At 39.7% G+C, this 17,139-nt stretch overlaps 1 protein-coding gene across 1 annotated transcript; it reads right to left on the bottom strand.

Annotated features, from left to right (window-relative positions):
* Positions 1 to 396: 396 nt before the first annotated feature.
* LOC133799949 (uncharacterized) lies at positions 397 to 11,871 on the bottom strand. Its single transcript, XM_062237935.1, has 7 exons — positions 11,655 to 11,871; positions 11,321 to 11,501; positions 10,904 to 11,145; positions 10,451 to 10,757; positions 10,134 to 10,310; positions 8,213 to 9,970; positions 397 to 478 (listed from the first exon to the last, which is right to left on the bottom strand). Exons 1-7 carry the CDS (start codon positions 11,869 to 11,871, stop codon positions 397 to 399), a joined length of 2,964 nt encoding a protein of 987 aa, XP_062093919.1.
* Positions 11,872 to 17,139: the final 5,268 nt, after the last annotated feature.

The raw sequence follows: 17,139 nt of genomic DNA, 5'->3' as shown, positions 1-17,139 counted from the left end.
CTATTACAGGATGATGACTTGGAAAGCCTCAAATTTTTGATAGATTCTGCTAGATGTTAGGCACCCAATAAAAGGCAAAAAGAAATGAATAAATGATGTTGTGGGTAGTGTAAAAGATTTTCTTGAAGGTGAGTTATATTTTGTGGTTAAAGAGTGTCAGTGGTCTCTTGAATACACCATTAATCTGTTCGTGGGTCTTTGTATTGCTGATGCACACTAGTATGTTGAATAACTTATTGATACCAAAACCAGATTACAAGGGGTTCCAAGACTTATTGACCTTGGATTATATTTCTTATTAGAATAGTTTCATTCTTGTTAGCATGCAGTTTTATATTTGTTGCTTATCTTTCTCTGTTTATTTTTCAGAGAGTTTGAACAAGTTCCCTCGAAGGACTAGTACACCATCTGGGGTTCACAGTCAAGCACAATAAGCTGAAGAACAGCTACAACATCAACAACAATAGCATCATCCAAACTATAGTTTGAAGTAAAAAATGTTCAAGATTATAAAACTTTATTATGTTAAGCTTTCAAATTTAAGTTAGAACTAAGATCTCATGAAGTAGACACATTCATGGTTTGAATTAGTTATTGTTTAATGTAATACTTATGGTTTATCAATCTTTTGAGAATTACATTTTATGATTAATTTTGATTTTGTTTATCAAAATACAATAATGAAAATCTTTTAATTAAAAAAAACTATATAAGTATACTTATCAAAAAATAATTTAAAATATATTATCCACACTAAAGTAACAATTTTATTACTATATGTTATGATTCAAAAACATATTATAAGCGTAAAAAATCGTTATGGTTTATATAATATAACAAACTAAAAATGTTATCAAAATAATCAAATGTAACAGTTGAAAAGTGTCATGAAAAAAGTATAAGATTAAACTTCAAATTTATAACCAAAAACTCTATTTAAATGTTATTATTTGAATATTATAGCAACTAAAAATGTGTTATTGAATAGTTTAAGATAACACCGAACATAACATTCAAATAATGTTATAGAAAAGACTGGACTTTTAATAACAGGGGCTATGTTAGCATTTTCAGAAGTGTTATCAATAGTCCCGGTTAGCAGTTTTTAAGTGTTATGAATACTGTTTTTTCTTGTAGTGTGTGAGCATTGATGAGACATCCCTTCAACTGCTGCAAGCCCATCTCTTCAAACACGTCAGCACACCACCCAGCACGTCCTTCCAATCACTTCGCCTCAACCGCCCAACATATCAGCCACTCTTCGGTAACTGGACAAATTGATGGTCCAGTTATTAAGAGAAGCCATTATGACACTTTATGGTATCAATAAGAGGCAGGAAAAGGTGAAAAGTCTTTTCTTGAAAACCTGGAGAAGTGCAAAGGTCTTCATTTTTATTAATATAAAGTTGTCACGTAGCAAAGAGAACATACCCCCGACCAAGCTGGACAGGGTGGTATCCAGAAGGAAAGTTTACATACTACTCAACACCATTGCAAACTTGGGGGGCAAATGTTATCCCAAAAATATACACAGCTGACATGACATGAAGGATGGACATGTGGCATCATAGTGTGGGAACATGTCATCATATTCTTGACACGTGGTATAGGCATCTAATTGTAACGCCCTGGTTACCCCAGAACAGTTACGGTGAACGGTGAACCGGAAATTTGACCCGCTACCCGAGTCCTTTGGTTAAAACGTGATCTAAGTGTCATTAACAGGTTAAGGTATAAAACCAGTAAAAAGGAAAGGGCACTTTTCATTAAGTAAATACACTGCTCATGAGCCTTTTTAAAATGTTTACAAGTAGTTCATGTTACAAAAGAGTTTCTACAGTTCATATATACAATCCCCGCCGGCCTAAGCGGCAAAAATAGGGTAAACCCCTAGTCCCTCTGAGAACTCCTTGACCGTGGCGGTCAAGCGGCCCTGTATGTACATCACATCGCCCAAGCTCTCCACTCAAGGCTGGCCAAGTTTTTCCTTCCCTTTACCTGCACCACATAGCACCCATGAGCCGAGGCCCAGCAAGAAAACATAACAAAACATGATATAATATCATCAACGATCATGATAACCAATTAGGTCTATCAGTCCAACAAATAGGTGACAATAGCTGAAAGTCACAGTGATGAGCATCGCTCCCTCTAGCCATGTGACGATAGGGTCACCAGGGCTTAATCGATAAGTGTTTCATTTATAAGTTTGTTTAGGACAGGTGCAAGGTGATTAGTCCCCAACATAACCTTCCTCACGACTCTAGAGTCGAAACTATGGACAACGTCCCTTAGCCTTGTGACAAACGGTCACCGGGGTCATATACCTTGGCTATAATCATCTGGTCGTAGACCAGGCAAGCGCTTGTAAGTTTCTCGACCCTAGGGTCGGTCAGGCATTAATGCTATAGAGCCATTCAATGCATGATTCTCGACTTTAGAGTCGGTCCCTGACTAGTCAGTGTCTCAAGCAGGTAATCAGCGTTCACTAGCACTTGATATGCAATCCATGTCCACATATATCAACCAGCATGCCTCAAATATCAAATCATACATGCTATATACTTGTACAGGGTGCAACTATATTCATACACTGTTTTCTTACCTCTGGTTCGAGTGAGTGTTATAATATGAACGACCCCTGAGAGCGATCAACCTTTAAATTCCTCGACGGTCACCTGGTCATAACCAAAATATAGGATTCATCAATAAAAATGATAACCAAGGGTTCCCAAACTAAATCCCAGCCCCCGAGACATCAAATACTACCCAACCGGGTACTAGGTCCAACCCCGAGGCCTATGGTTTGAATCCCCAAGCTAATAACCTTATTTTAGCAAAATGGGCTCTAAGGGCCGCGGCCCCCTCTGCTGGGCCGCGCCGCGCCCCCCTGACAGAGAAGCTCCCCATCTGCCAGGCGCCAAGGGCCGCGGCGCTCCCCTGCTGCGCCGCAGCGCTCAGCCCAGAATGGCTAAGTCGGCCACACGAACCAGCTTTTCTCCCTGAGCTCTTTCCTCTCAAACCAGACCTTCAAACCCTCTCTAAACCTCTTCCAAACACATAATTGAATCCCCCAAACAATACCCTTATCTCACCCTCATCAAACCCCAATCAAAACAACATAAAAACTCCCTTTAATTCATACTTTCCACATCAAAACTCATGATCTAAAAGCTAAAACGAAAACAGAGCATAGCTTGAGTTCAATGATCAAAGCTTACCTTAAAACCTGTTTTGAACCTCCCACACAAGCAGAACTTAGTCTACTAACTCAGTCTTGAAGTTCCTCTTGGTTGAATCCACAACTAGAGCTCAAAACACCAAGGAAGACAATGAAAGAGGTTGTACGGGAAGGGAGTAGATAATGCCTCTGTTTTTGCCCTGCTTACTCTACAGCCTTCTAAGCCACTTAACATTATATATATCCTTCCAAAAAGACCAAAATGCCCTTATACCATTTCAAACCTCTTAAACCAACCCAAGGGCAAAATTGGTACATCTAGCTTAACCCGTTAATCATAATTAACGCTTCCCAATTCCCGCTAACCTCAAAATCCTCAAACACCAATATTTCATAACCCGTTACCCTAAAATCCCCGGTAACGCTATAACCTTTAACATCACCCCGAGACTCACCTCGAGCCCCGAGCTCAAACCTGTTATGACCAAACCGATAATCACATTTAATGATCGTCTCATGTCGGAATACTCGAACCAATCCACATTATAATGTGGTCTCACAATATATCATTATCACACATACAAATATACAATTATACCCTCAACGGGCCAAATTACCATAATACCCCTGTAAACAAATGTGGACTCACAAGCATGCATTTAACATCATATAATAATATAATTCTCATAAACATGCATAACACATTTAATGGCATAATTAAACAGTTATGGCCCTCCCGGCCTACTAATCCAGCCATTAACCATAATAGGGAATCCGGGGCATTACACTAATAGTCCAACAAGCTAGAGAGAGCACACTTGCCAGGTGAAAAACAATTACTGCTCGGTATGCTCGACAGGAAAGAGGCTGCTCGGTATGCTCGACAGGAAACCCGGTATACCTGGTCAAATGAAGTCAGTTACATCATCCACACGCCTAACAGTTTACCTGAAATCTCGGTCAAACTCCTGAAGAATAGGACTACAGCTACCCCAAAAAGGAAGGGATATTTTGCAGCAGTTGTGGTGTAGACGCAGCTGTCTGGCATTAGGGACAGTAAAAATGCAAGTCTTCCACCACTGTGGAAGGGGTTCAGATTTTTAGCTTGCCGACCAGCACCAGAAATGTACTGACCAGCCTGTTAGGACCACTCAATAGCGATTTCTGCCATTCTGTTTGTTTTATACTTAGAATCGTACCTGTTTTCACATGTCATCTTGTTTAAACGTTAAAGATCAATACAAATCTAAGAGGAATAAGGTCATTACCGTTTCTTGGTGCCGAACCTCTATAGTTTCTGGTGTCTTTTATCATTCATTGCTCATAGTTATTAAGTTCTTGGCTTATTTATGGTTTATTGATTGTCTAAATGAAAGCTCTCCAATTAATTATTTTAACTCCGCGTTAGTTGACCTAAAAACTAGTCAACAATAACTTTTGAGAATTGTAAATTTGTCTCTTAAACCCTGTTTTTGGGATCCCATGTACGAAACGTCTATTTTAATGAAAATTAACCGTTTATGTTCAAAATCTTTTAAACATAACCTAGTAATTGACCTTAGGATCACATTACTGTTCAAACGATTTGATTAGCAAGTCTTGCACTATTTCAAAACACACAGTGTAATGGTCTTTGTTATCCAGGGTGTTACATATTTCATATAAATCTTCAATCAAGAGAAAACAATAGAAGATATTTATTTGAATTGATTGGAGAAGATAAAAGAGAAATCAAACTTAAATTGTTGGAAAAAATTAAGATATTTTGAATCTGAGATAGTTTCGGTATTTTGACCATATCTTCTGACTTACTTATCTAATTTATGTGTTCTTGATGGCGTTGTAAAGCTTATTCAAAGACCTATAAAAGCTTATTTCAAGAGAAAAATCAAATTCGGATGTTTACTTGGTGATATTTGAGCTACAAGATTACACAAGCTAGAGTTACGGAATTTGAAATTCAAATAAAGATATTTTGGAGCATTATGAAGTAAAAAGGGAAAAATCTAGAATTATTTTGACAACCTTATCACTATAAAAATAATGCTTTAGACTATTTTAGCTCTCTCTCTCTTCTCACTTACTCTTCTCTCTTTCTTCTCTTTCTATTTTTTTTCATGAACTAATTTCTTATTTAGAGTGTCAATGGATTCTTCTAGAAACCTTATGATTATCTAATGTAGTTTTTATGAATTTCCTATCAATATTGTGAATTGTTTGACTTGTGTTTAATGTTTGTGAGTAATTGGCCAATAATTGCATGGTTTATATGATTTTAACTTGAGATATAAGAAGTGAAGGATAAATATGCTATAGTCAAATAATCATAAATTTATATTGAACGAGAGTACCCGTATGATTTGTGTAGCTTAGGGATTACGTGTTTAATTCCTGTGATTTGCTAATTTACCATAGAGATGTAGGAAATTTGCATGTTGTAGAGACTTATAATTCCTAGTAAGAATATAATTTACAGTTGTAATCTACTATCATGATAGAGATAGGAATTCTTAAATTCATATTAGAGAGGAATAGGTGGATAGTTGATGAAGTTAATAGCTCTATATCTTTATCCATTGAATTAATATATTTGTTATTGAGTTCTCTATTGTTTTGATTAATTGTTTGTTTATTTTAGGTTAGTAAATTCTCTATTCATTATTCGTCAAATCAATTAGAAATAAATATTGATTCTTGGTAATTAGTAACAGTCCTCGTAGGAACGATACTCTATTTACTATTTTATTACTTGTTATGATTGCATATTCTTGCATACATAATTTCCACAACATGTATAAGCCTTGGAATTTTTGTTTTGCTTTTGTTCTAAGGATTTGCTCAAAGTGGTGGTTCTACAAGGGGTTTTTGAAGGTTCATCAAAGTTGAAGAAGATCATTCACCAACTTGGGTTTGCATAATCTTTCTCAATCTGTATTTAGCCTATGTCAATCCATTTTTGTGTAGATTCTAAATTTTGAGGTGGTGTTATCTCACTCTCCCCCAACACTATTATCACATTGATTGTTCGTTCATGAATTGGTGGCCTTGGAGGGGTCACTTCTCTTTGACTATCTGGTATGTCTCCTCTTTCTTGGAAGGTTCGCTTGCCTTTGTCTATAAAGAGGTCAGATAGGTGGTCGTGTTTCAAAAAGTTCTTCGAGCTTTAGGGCGATGCATTCATCTGTTTGGTGACCATGGTCACCATGGAATCCCTTTAGTCAGTTGATGTTCTCATCTTTTTCGGGCCACTTCACTCTTTCTCCAAGCCCTTTTAATGTTTCTACAGCTTCAGCATGTAATATTGAGAGGTTGTACTCTGGTATTTTTGGTCCATCTCGGGGGCGTTTCTCGGATGACCGGTTGTACTCCCTCCTTTTCTTGGGCAAGCTAGGAGATGGGTATGGCTCGGATCGTCCGTCATATTGTCGTTTGGCCACCCTTGAGTCTCTTCGAGTTTCCTTTCATGGGGAGGAACTGTTGTGTTTGGTTAAATATATGGTGAAAGTATTTAGGCACGATGAGGTGCAAAAAAATAACGATTTCACAAAAGTCAACATGTGAAAGTTGGCTTTCGGTATAGGCATTTATAAATCATCTATTTGGATCCAAAATGTTTATTTTAAGTATATAAGAGTACCTTTGGGATGTTTTGAGACAAATTTTGGAGTGCAAAGTCAGAGGCATCGGCGACGCGTCACCCCTGGGAGGTGACACATTGCCTGGCCCGTGAAAATAGCTACAACGAACCAGGCAATTCATCCCCTGGTGTTAGGCGATGCATTGCCTGGGATATATGTGCATGTTCATACAGTTACGTGTTTTAACTCCAAAACTTAAATTTAAATGCTTTAATCTCATTAGTTGAGTCTGATGATGATCCTATACTATTTAAAGGGTTGATATGGGCTAATTGGTGAATTGATCACTCTCCTCTCTCTCTCTCTCTCTCTTTAAAAGAAGAACTCTCTCTTTCTAGCATTCAAGATTACTAGATACAAGCAACGTGCAATGCACGTTTGCTTAAGTTTAGTTATAAAATCTATTATTTATTTTATTGAATTTGTTGTCATATAAATTTCAAATAAATAAACAATATTATATATAAAAGAATGACATAAACATATTAAATGATAAATTAAACCAAAACATTGTTTATGATTTTTTTTAAATATATATATATAATATGATAACCTTTTAAACATAAATGATAATTATTTTGATAAAAATTAAGATTATGTATTATAATGATATGTTATAATATTTAAATTTATATTAATATAAGTACTAAATATTTATTCTTATAAAATATTATTATAATAATAATATTTTATAACATTTAAAATTATAATAATATAATTATTAAATATATAATTTTGTATTATATATTATTACAATAATGATATTTTATAACATTTGAATTTATATTAATATAATTATTATATATAGTAGTCTTATATTAAATATTATTATAATAATGATATTTTTTTTATCAAGAAGAAAGTTACTTCAAAAATCAACCAGCAAGCCAAACAATGAACAGTACAATCAATTCTTACAAACCAAAACCACAAGGGAAAACCCTCCAACCCATGCTAAATACAAGCAGCCAAAAGACCCCAAACCAGATTACATGATTAATCTATCTATAAACCTCTGCTCTTGTACTGAAATTTTCCTTTTTTTTTTTTTACATTGAAAATTCTGTACTTAATCCTATACTTTATCTCAGTAGAAATGCTATTGGCTGACCAAGAACAACTATCAAACACACATCTATTTCGGTTCCTCCAAATTCCATACACTACAGCTGCTAGAATCGAATTAATGATGTCAAACATTATTCCAGGCCTCCTACTGGAGAGCCAAACCAGTCAGCTAGAAAAATCAGCAGGCCAAGCTTGAAAACCCAACCAGCCAAATATGATTAGGAGAATCTGCCTAGATAGAAAACAATCAAAAAATAGATGGCCATGAGTCTCAATAGATACTCCACAGACAGGACAAAGCAGGGATTCAAGCACCACATTTAACCTGAGCAGATTATCACAGGTTAGGAGCTGAGTGTTAACTGTTTGCCAAAGAAGAAATATGTGTTTAGGTATGGAAAGTCGGCACCAAACAGCTCTGTGATAGTCTATTTGTTGTTGACATAGAGAGCTGTTATACAGCTTAGAAGGGTGAAATTTTCCAGCACTACCAGCAGCTTTTAGCTCTGCATAGCTGTAGATATCCCTGAGATTACACAGTTTTTTCCAATACCAGCTGATGTCAGGGGGAAGCCTATAAGACAAGAACTCATACCCTTTTAAGTACACAAAATTTATCCACTTAACCCACAGCAGGTCATGCTTCTCAGTTATAGCCCATATGTACTTAGCTAGAATTGCTTTGTTCCAAGCTGAGCCATTCTTGAATCCAAGTCCACCATAAACTTTCAGGAGACAGACCTTAGTCCATGATTCCAAATGAATTTTACTCTGGTTACCATTAACTCCCCAAAGAAAGCCTCGACATAATTTCTCAATCTCCTTAATAATACTTTGAGGAAGTATAAAGATACCCATCCAGTAGTTTCTTAAACCAAATAGGACAAAATGAATGAGCTGGATTCTACCAGCAAATGAAAGGTGCCTACTAGCCCAGTTATTAATTCTCATTCTAAATTTTTGAATAATGATGTCACAATCTTCATGCTTCCATTTAGTTGGCCTCATACGGACACCAAGATATTTAAGGGGAAATCTACCTTCAGACAGCTGTAACTCAGTAGCTAACTTCTTCCTGTCATTAGTTGAAACTCCTCCAAAATACACATGAGATTTGCTAGTATTTATTTCCAGCCCAGTAACAGCACTAAACTCCTCAAGGGCACTCTTTAGCACTCCAACTGCAGCCATAGATCCTTTACAAAATAAGAGTAAATCATCTACAAAACAAAGGCTCAACAAATTCAGGCTTTTACACATCGGATGGTATCTGAAAGATGAGTCAAGAGCAGCCAATTGAAGCCTCTGAGTGAGATATTCCATGATTAGGACAAATAAAAAAGGCGACAAAGGATCCCCTTGCCTAAGCCCCTTTTCACCCTTAAATATTCCTTGAACTCTGCCATTCATGAGTAGTAAGTAAGATGTGTTTTTCAAGCATGTCATTAACCATTTGATAAATCTCTCAAGGAAACACAACGCTGTTAAAAGATCTTCAATGAACCACCAATCAACTGTGTCATAAGCTTTACTAATATCAATTTTAATTGCACACCTTGGAGAAGTGGTTGATCTCCCATAATTCTCAATAAGGTCTTGAAAAATCATTATGTTGTGAGCTATTGATTTGCCTTTAACAAACGCTCCCTGATTAGATTGAACCAAGATAGGAAGGACCTTAGCTAAGCGAGAATAGAGCAGCTTAGAGATACATTTGTATAGGGTAGAACAACATGCTATAGGCCTATAGTCCACAGCCCTAGAAGGGTTCTCACATTTGGGAACCAGTGATAATGTGGTATCAAGAAGCTCCTCAGGGATTCTGCCTAATTCAAAAAACTGACTTATAGCTCTACATATTTCATCTCCAATATCCTGCCACATGACTTTGAAAAAACCCGAGCCAAATCCATCGGGACCCGGGGATTTTATAATAGGAATACTGAATAAAGCTGCTCTGATTTCCTTGTGAGAAAATGGCTTCAATAAGGATAGATGCTGGTCTACATTGAGTTTGGGACCCAACTCAACACAGTGGACATTTATCTTCTTATTGTCTGAAATAGGCCTACCCATAATACTCCTGAAGTGGTTCAAAAAATGAGCAACCACTTCAGAGAAATTATCCACCAAACTACCTTGCTCAGTAACAAATGAAGCTATCCTAATCTCTTCTTTTCATTTCTTCAAGCATGCATGGAAATAGGCTGTATTCGAGTCTCCCTTCCTTAACCAATCTATCTTACTTCTTTGAGTCAAAAAGTTGTAATACAATCTGTTCCTGGCTAATATAAGTTTCAGCAGCAGTCTTGACATTATCTTGGAGAGTTAAATCTCTTGGGTTTTTCTTAGCAAGGAGACGGGCATCCTGAAACACAACTTTTGTCCTCTGAAATTGAATTTCTATATCTCCTATATGATCCCTATTAAACTTTTTCAACTGGTGTTTTAACCGCAAAGTCTTAAGGTAAATGGCCTGTAATCCAATCCCCTGGAAGGCTTACTCCAGCTATCAAGAACCAATTCTTTAAAATCTTTATGGTGTGCCCAGAAATTATAATACCTAAACAATTTGACTCCCAAGAGCTCCATGGTCTGAATAGAGAGAGTACAAGAGCAGTGCTCCGAAATTGTTTCCCATTTGAAAACTGTTGTTGTATTGGGAAATATATCCAGCCATTTCTCATTAGTAAACACATGATCAATCTTAGAATAAATTCGAGCATGGCCATCTTGATTATTCGTCCATGTAAAAAAAGAACCTTTTTGTTTAAGCACATCAAGATGGGAACTAGCTAACCATTGAGAAGAATCGAATAACTCAGCTTTAGATACAGGCTTTCCTCCATCCCTATCTTTGGCTTTAAAAACTGCATTAAAATCTCCCAACATTACCCAAGCATCAGCTGAACTCTTAGGTAAATTTTTCCATAAGATCTTCCTTTCCTCTAGAGTGTTACGCCCATAAACAAAAGTAACACTAAAAGGAAAATTTAGACCAGCCATTCTAACTTACAGTGAACAAACTGACTTGTCTCTTCAACCACAGTAACCTTGACATAGACCCTCCTCCATATTATTAAAATTCTTCCCTCAATAATCGAACTGGAGTAATAATCCCAGTTCAAAAACTTATTAGCCATCATCTCAGTAACTTTTGACCCCCTCATTTTCGTTTCCAAAAGAGCACCAACTCCAACTTTATCCTTACTACAAAGATTCAAAACTTCAACTTGCTTCTTCGGACCATTCAAACCCCTTAAGTTCCAGCTCAAAATGTTACAGTTATCCATGAGATGAGCTAGCTTCACCTAATCCTCCTTTCTCTCTCTCTATCTGTTCTTGGAGAACCACAAAATAATTGGACTGAGTCTGACCTGGCTCAACTAAACCTTTGTTAGCCCTCTGCTTTCTACTCTCTGCTATCCCCTACCTATAAAACACTTTCTTAGGAGATTGCCAATCTTTTTCACACACAATCTGGCCATTATCAGCTGGCGGATCCTCAGTAACAAGCTTAGGCATACCAACAACTACTTTCTCATTTATACTTCTCTTTTTTAAATAGGGATTTCTAGAGGAAAGAATAGCATCTTCCTCACTCTTGTCTCTCCCTGTCATAGGGGAATTCTTTGAAGAAGTGTCCTTCTTAATCCCCTGATCTTTCTGCTACTTGCGGCAGTCAGCCATAGAGTGGCCGAAACCCGCACAAGTTTTGCACTTCACTGGTAACCATTCATATTCTACCCCTTGTTCTATTAACTGACCATGCTCATTCAAATATTGTATTGTCCTAGGAGGATTATCAGTGATTTCCATCTCCACCACGATCCTTGCAAACTGAACTCTAGAACATTCACGAGTAAACTTGTCCACCATGATCGGCTTGCCTATTGTACTAACAAGAGCACTGAGGCATTTGCTTCTCGAATATTGAAGACTAAGATCTTGTAACCGGATCCAAAAAGGCACTGAACGAATCATTCGAATAGCACTCTAATCTGAAGACCATGGCCGAATTATCACTGGTTTCCTATCAAAGTGAAGGATGCCAGTTTCCAACACATGATCTCTTGTAGCATCATCATTAAACTTGACCATAGTCAATCCCATTGTCATCCTGGCTATTTGCGCAATCCCTAAATGACCCCAAACCCTTTTGATAAACCCTTCAAACACAGCCATTGGCTGGTTAGCTCCAAGAACCATGCATATGACAGCAGAACACCAATTGGCCGACTGGCACTGGACTTCCTCAATATCAACTTGAGCAATTTTCTTACCATCTATAAACAAAGGCTCAGTATATTCAAGATTCTGGTCAGAAAAGGAGAGATTACCCAAATTGAAATGCTGCCAATGGTTTTGGGTTGAAGCTTGAAAATCTCCGGCCGCCATTGAGTCCGCCCAGCTTGAAGAAGCAGCCTTTCTAGCAGTCGAAAGCTCAACTTTCTTGTTTATTTCATCTTCTGTCAAACCCATCTCTTCAGTAGATTGAGGCAAATCAGACTTCTGTTCGTGACCATCCACTTGTATTTTCTCATCAACAGATCTTTCCAGTGTAGACTCTTCTTGGATTGAAGGCAAGCTCTACGAAACCGAGCAAGTAACAGGCTTTCATGCCTATTTCTTCCTCTTCGCCATGGAAGAGAGGGAAATGAGCCTTTCGAACCTCTTTTTTTATAATAATGATATTTTATTATATTTAAATTTATATTAATATAATTAATAAATATATTTTTAATTAGTGTTATCCAAAAAACAGGCACGGGTGACGTGGCATACGTTTTTAAACACGTGGCTGACACTTGGCAGAGGTTTTGTTCGACCATCAACCAGTGAGATTCCCCTGGCGTAACATTTGAAGTTTCTATACGACCAACATGGTCGTATACTCAGCGTATTTCAAGATGATCTTGGGTAAATCATAATCAATTCTGAGATTATCTCCTATGATTCCTGATTATCCTATTAATTAGGAACGAATATCTGTAACAAATTCATGTAATCCTCCTTGAGCCTATAAATAGAGAAAGATAGCTCAAGGAAGGGACTTTTGGCTGATTTAAGTTTTACACTTACAAGAGAATTAGAGCTATTATATTACGATTGTATTGTTCATCTCTCTTAGGCCTGTGAAACTCAGAGAACCATAGTTCTTTGATCACTCCTTTGAGAACTAATATCAATAATAGCTTAAGTGGACGTAGGTCATTACCATTTCTTGGGGCCGAACCACTATAACTTTGTGTGTCCTTTACTATTTTTGCTATTAAATCTATTTCAACACATATATCCACATCAAGCATTTGACTCTGTGTCATTTGACCAAAATAAGGGTCAACATTCTGGTGCTTTCATTGAGAGCTTGAGACAAAATTGTTGAAGCATTAATGGCGAAAACAACAAAGAAGACTGGGCAGGCGGCTGGCGCTGTACCATCTCAACCTCCTCCTCCCTCAAACATGGATGAAAATGAGCCACACTTGGAATTTGATGGGGAGGAACAGGATTCCTAGACGCTGAGAAATACCCTGGGGGTATTGCAAGATGAATTGGCCAATCTGAGGGCCAGTTAGGAAAGTGCTGCGGAGATTATGGCGCGACAGCAACAAGAGATTGAACGTCAGCGCCAAGAGCTAAGTGAAAGGCAGGCGGAGATGGACCACCGACAGAGGGAGGCCATGGAAGCCTCGAAGTATCCCTGCAGTTGGCTAGGAATCAGGCTGCACCTTCCTCACAGCCTGATCAACTTTCGAATGGGCCACCCCAAAGGGGTTCCAATTCTAGCCCTCCGATCCAGCCAACGAGCCCCCAAAGGCCCGAGCAGCCACCGATGCCTCAGGATGATGTCCCACCATGGGATCCTGAGATGCAACCTCCATCCCAGGCTGGTCGTGGCAATCCCCCATAGCCAAGGCAGAATAGGGCCGGGCAGCACCCTCGTAGTCCTAGATGCCATAGGGGTGAAGAGCCAAACCCACCGAGCAGAGGGTAGCGTGCTTCTGGCAACAGAAGGAACTCAGAGATAAGCTCTGCAGTCTGGGGCCCCCCATGGCATGATAATGCACAGGGACCTACCGACCAACGTAGGCCACCCTCTAATGCTCGGGAAGTTCCAGCCCGATGAGGCAACCGAGGGGACAGTCGGTCCCACCATAGCCAATCGAGGTTTAGAGATGTCCATGGTTACAATGAAGCCGACTCAGGCAGAGGGAATGCTAGTCAGAGAAATGAAGAGAGAGATGGGGGCAGAAGCCCACCACCTAGATAAGACCAACAAGATAGACGTAACGCTGGGGGGCAGCCCAGACAAAACAACGTCTTTAACCGGCTCGGAGCAAGCGAGCAACGGAGAAGAGACAAAGACTTAAGGGATGTACTCAACGACCACCAGGAACCACACGAAGAGTACATTCCCCCAGTAGCAGAGGCCCCGGCGATTCCTGACTCCGGGCAAGCCCAAATAGATGCCCTGAACCAAGCAGTACAACAGCTGGTCGGGGGAAGAATGTCTCATATCTAGTACGACATGAGAAGAGGCACTCCTTTCGTTCAGAGGATAGCTATGGCAGAGACTCCCAGAAAGTTTAAAATGCCAACACTTCCAAACTTTGACGGGTATGGTCACCCGGTATCTCATGTCAACAAATTTGAGATACAGATGGACATTCAGAAAGTATCTGAAGACGCTCGGTGCAGGATCTTTCCTGCAACACTTTCTAATGCTGCACAGGAGTAGTTTTTCAAATTCCCTCCTGCAAGTATTGTTTATTGGGAGATGTTCGTAAAGGAATTTTACGGACAATTAAATGCGGGTCGTGTGCACCCAACTGAGGCAAACCAGCTGGTTGAAATACGCCAGCAAGAAGGAGAACCACTAAAAGATTACGTCCAGCGTTTTATGCGAGCAGCTGCTAGAGCTAAAACAGTGGGAGATGAGGGCAAGTTGATGGCCCTAACTGCAGGAGTTAGGCATTGTACGCCTTTGTGGAGTAGCCTCAGAAAGCATGGGGTTAAGACTACCCAAGAATTCTTGGATCGAGCTGATCGGTACATCAAGCTTGAAGATGCCATTTCCAGCGAGAGAAAGCCCCCAGGCAAAGAGAAGGGGACTGAAGAGCTCGTCAAAGCCGCCAATGGGTCAAAACCCAACGGCAACGATAAAGGCAACAGGAACGGCAATGGAAACAGCAAGAATGGGGAGAAAAGGTCCCATAATGAACCTTCCACGTCCGAGAATAAGCGCGCTAAGGGCAACCGTTATGAACCGCGGTTCACTAACTACACTGCCATTATCGAGTCTCGAGGAGAGGTGTATGAGGCCACAAATTCCTGTGTGCCTTACAACAGACCCGCTCCCATTCGAAAGGATATTTAGAAAAGAAATACTACCAAGTTCTGTCGTTATCATAACAACTACGGACACGATACGAACGAGTGCAACCAGCTGAAAGACGAAATCGAGTTCCTTATCAGACAAGGACACTTGAGGAGATACGTACGGGCCTCGGGAACATCCCAACGAGAGGCTCCAGGTGGCAACGAGTAGGCGCCTGCACGCCAATGCTCGGAACCTTTGCAGCCTGATCCTGTAGCTGGCACTTTACTCACCATCTGTGGAGGCCCGCACCTCGCGGGAAACAGCGGAAAGGCAAGGGAATGATATGCTCAGACCCTACGCCATGACCAAGACATCAAGATGATGACTGTGGAGGATCGGGTATCAAAGAAGGCTCGATCAGAGGAAGGTGAAATAACCTTCTCTGATAGCGACGCCCAGCATGTATGATTCCCGCATTCTGATCCGCTGTTCGTGGATGTTCAAATTGCGAACATGATGGTAAAGAGAGTGCTGGTCGATACAGGAAGTTCAGTTAACATCCTGTATAAATCTTCGCTGGAACGCATGAAGTTGTCCGTCAAGGACTTGGAGCCCTGCAACCAAACAATTTACGGCTTCTCTGGTGAGGGACTCGCCCCAACATGGTCAATCAGACTTCTGGTAACAGCAGGTACAACGCCTGCTACCAGGACATTACTCGCTACTTTCATAGTAGTCGATTGTCCTTCAGCGTACAATGCTATAATCGGAAGGCCCATACAGGTTGACCTTCGGGCCGTCACTTCAATATGGCATCTAGCCATGAAATTCCCAATAGACGCAGGGGTAGGACGCGTGTTTTGAAACCAGAGGGAAGCAAGGGAGTGCTATAATGCCTCAGTTACTAAGGCCAAGAAGGGAACACTGAGGAGCACTCCCCCAGAAAGGTTGCAGATGGCCATTGATACACAAGCCCAATCAGGTGATGAAGTCACCAAATAGGGTGTTGCCCAAAGTGAGGATAGAGACTTAGATCCTCGCTTTGGGAATTTTGAGGAAGATGTTGGACTTGTTGAGGACCTTGAGGAGGTCTAGCTTGATGAAGAATTTCCGACCAGAGTAGTGAAGGTCGGTAAAAATTATGAAGCAACAACAAAGCACGCACTGGTGGAATTTTTGAGAAAGAACCAAGAAGTTTTTGCATGGTCACATAAAGACATGGCTCGGATAGATCCTGCAGTCATCAGCCATGTCCTAAACATCGACAAAAGCTTTCTACCCGTGCAACAGAAAAGAAGGCTGCTCGATAAAGATAGATCGAAAGCCTTAAAAGAAGGAGCTGAAAAACTAAAGGAGAATGGGTTCATCAGGGTGGTGTTTTATCCATCGTGGGTCTCTAATCCAGTACTGGTTCCCAAGCCTAACGGCAAATGGCAAACCTGTGTGGATTTCACAGACCTTAATAAAGCCTCCCCAAAATATTGCTTCCCACTCCCAAGGATCGACCAGCTGGTCAATGCAATTGCAGGACATGAGATCCTCTCTTTCATGGATGCATACTCAGGATACAATCAGATCAGTATGCAACCCCCTGACAAGGATCACACTAGCTTTCGGACCGATACAGGGCTATACTGTTATAAAGCAATGCCCTTCGGACTAAAAAATGCTGGTGCGACTTACCAGCGATTAGTTAACCACATGTTTAAGGAGTTGATCGGAGTAAACATGGAGGTATACGTGGACGATATGCTGGTAAAGTCGAAAAAGGCAGAAGGAAATATGAAGGATTTGCAGGAGTGTTTCAATGTTTTGAATAAATATCAAATGAAGCTAAATCCTCTCAAGTGTTCCTTCGGAGTAGGATCAGGGAAATTTTTGGGATTCATTGTCAATTCAAGAGGAATCGAAGCAAACCCCGAAAAGAT

The sequence above is a fragment of the Humulus lupulus genome, chromosome 9 (genome assembly GCF_963169125.1).
Source record: "Humulus lupulus chromosome 9, drHumLupu1.1, whole genome shotgun sequence".
Taxonomy (NCBI): domain Eukaryota; kingdom Viridiplantae; phylum Streptophyta; class Magnoliopsida; order Rosales; family Cannabaceae; genus Humulus; species Humulus lupulus.
This window is presented reverse-complemented; position numbering and strand designations above follow the sequence as displayed.

What these genes read in the sequence shown, in the direction of transcription:
- LOC133799949 (XM_062237935.1), bottom strand. Translation starts at nt 11,871, where the DNA reads ATGATTCGTTCAGTGCCTTTTTGGATCCGGTTACAAGATCTTAGTCTT. An exon ending in CCTAAGAAAGTGTTTTATAG is followed by an intron (nt 11,146 to 11,320) that starts GTAGGGGATAGC and finishes CTGGAACTTAAG; the next exon opens with GGGTTTGAATGGTCCGAAGA. An exon ending in TTGGGAGTCAAATTGTTTAG is followed by an intron (nt 10,311 to 10,450) that starts GTATTATAATTT and finishes AAAGTTTAATAG; the next exon opens with GGATCATATAGGAGATATAG.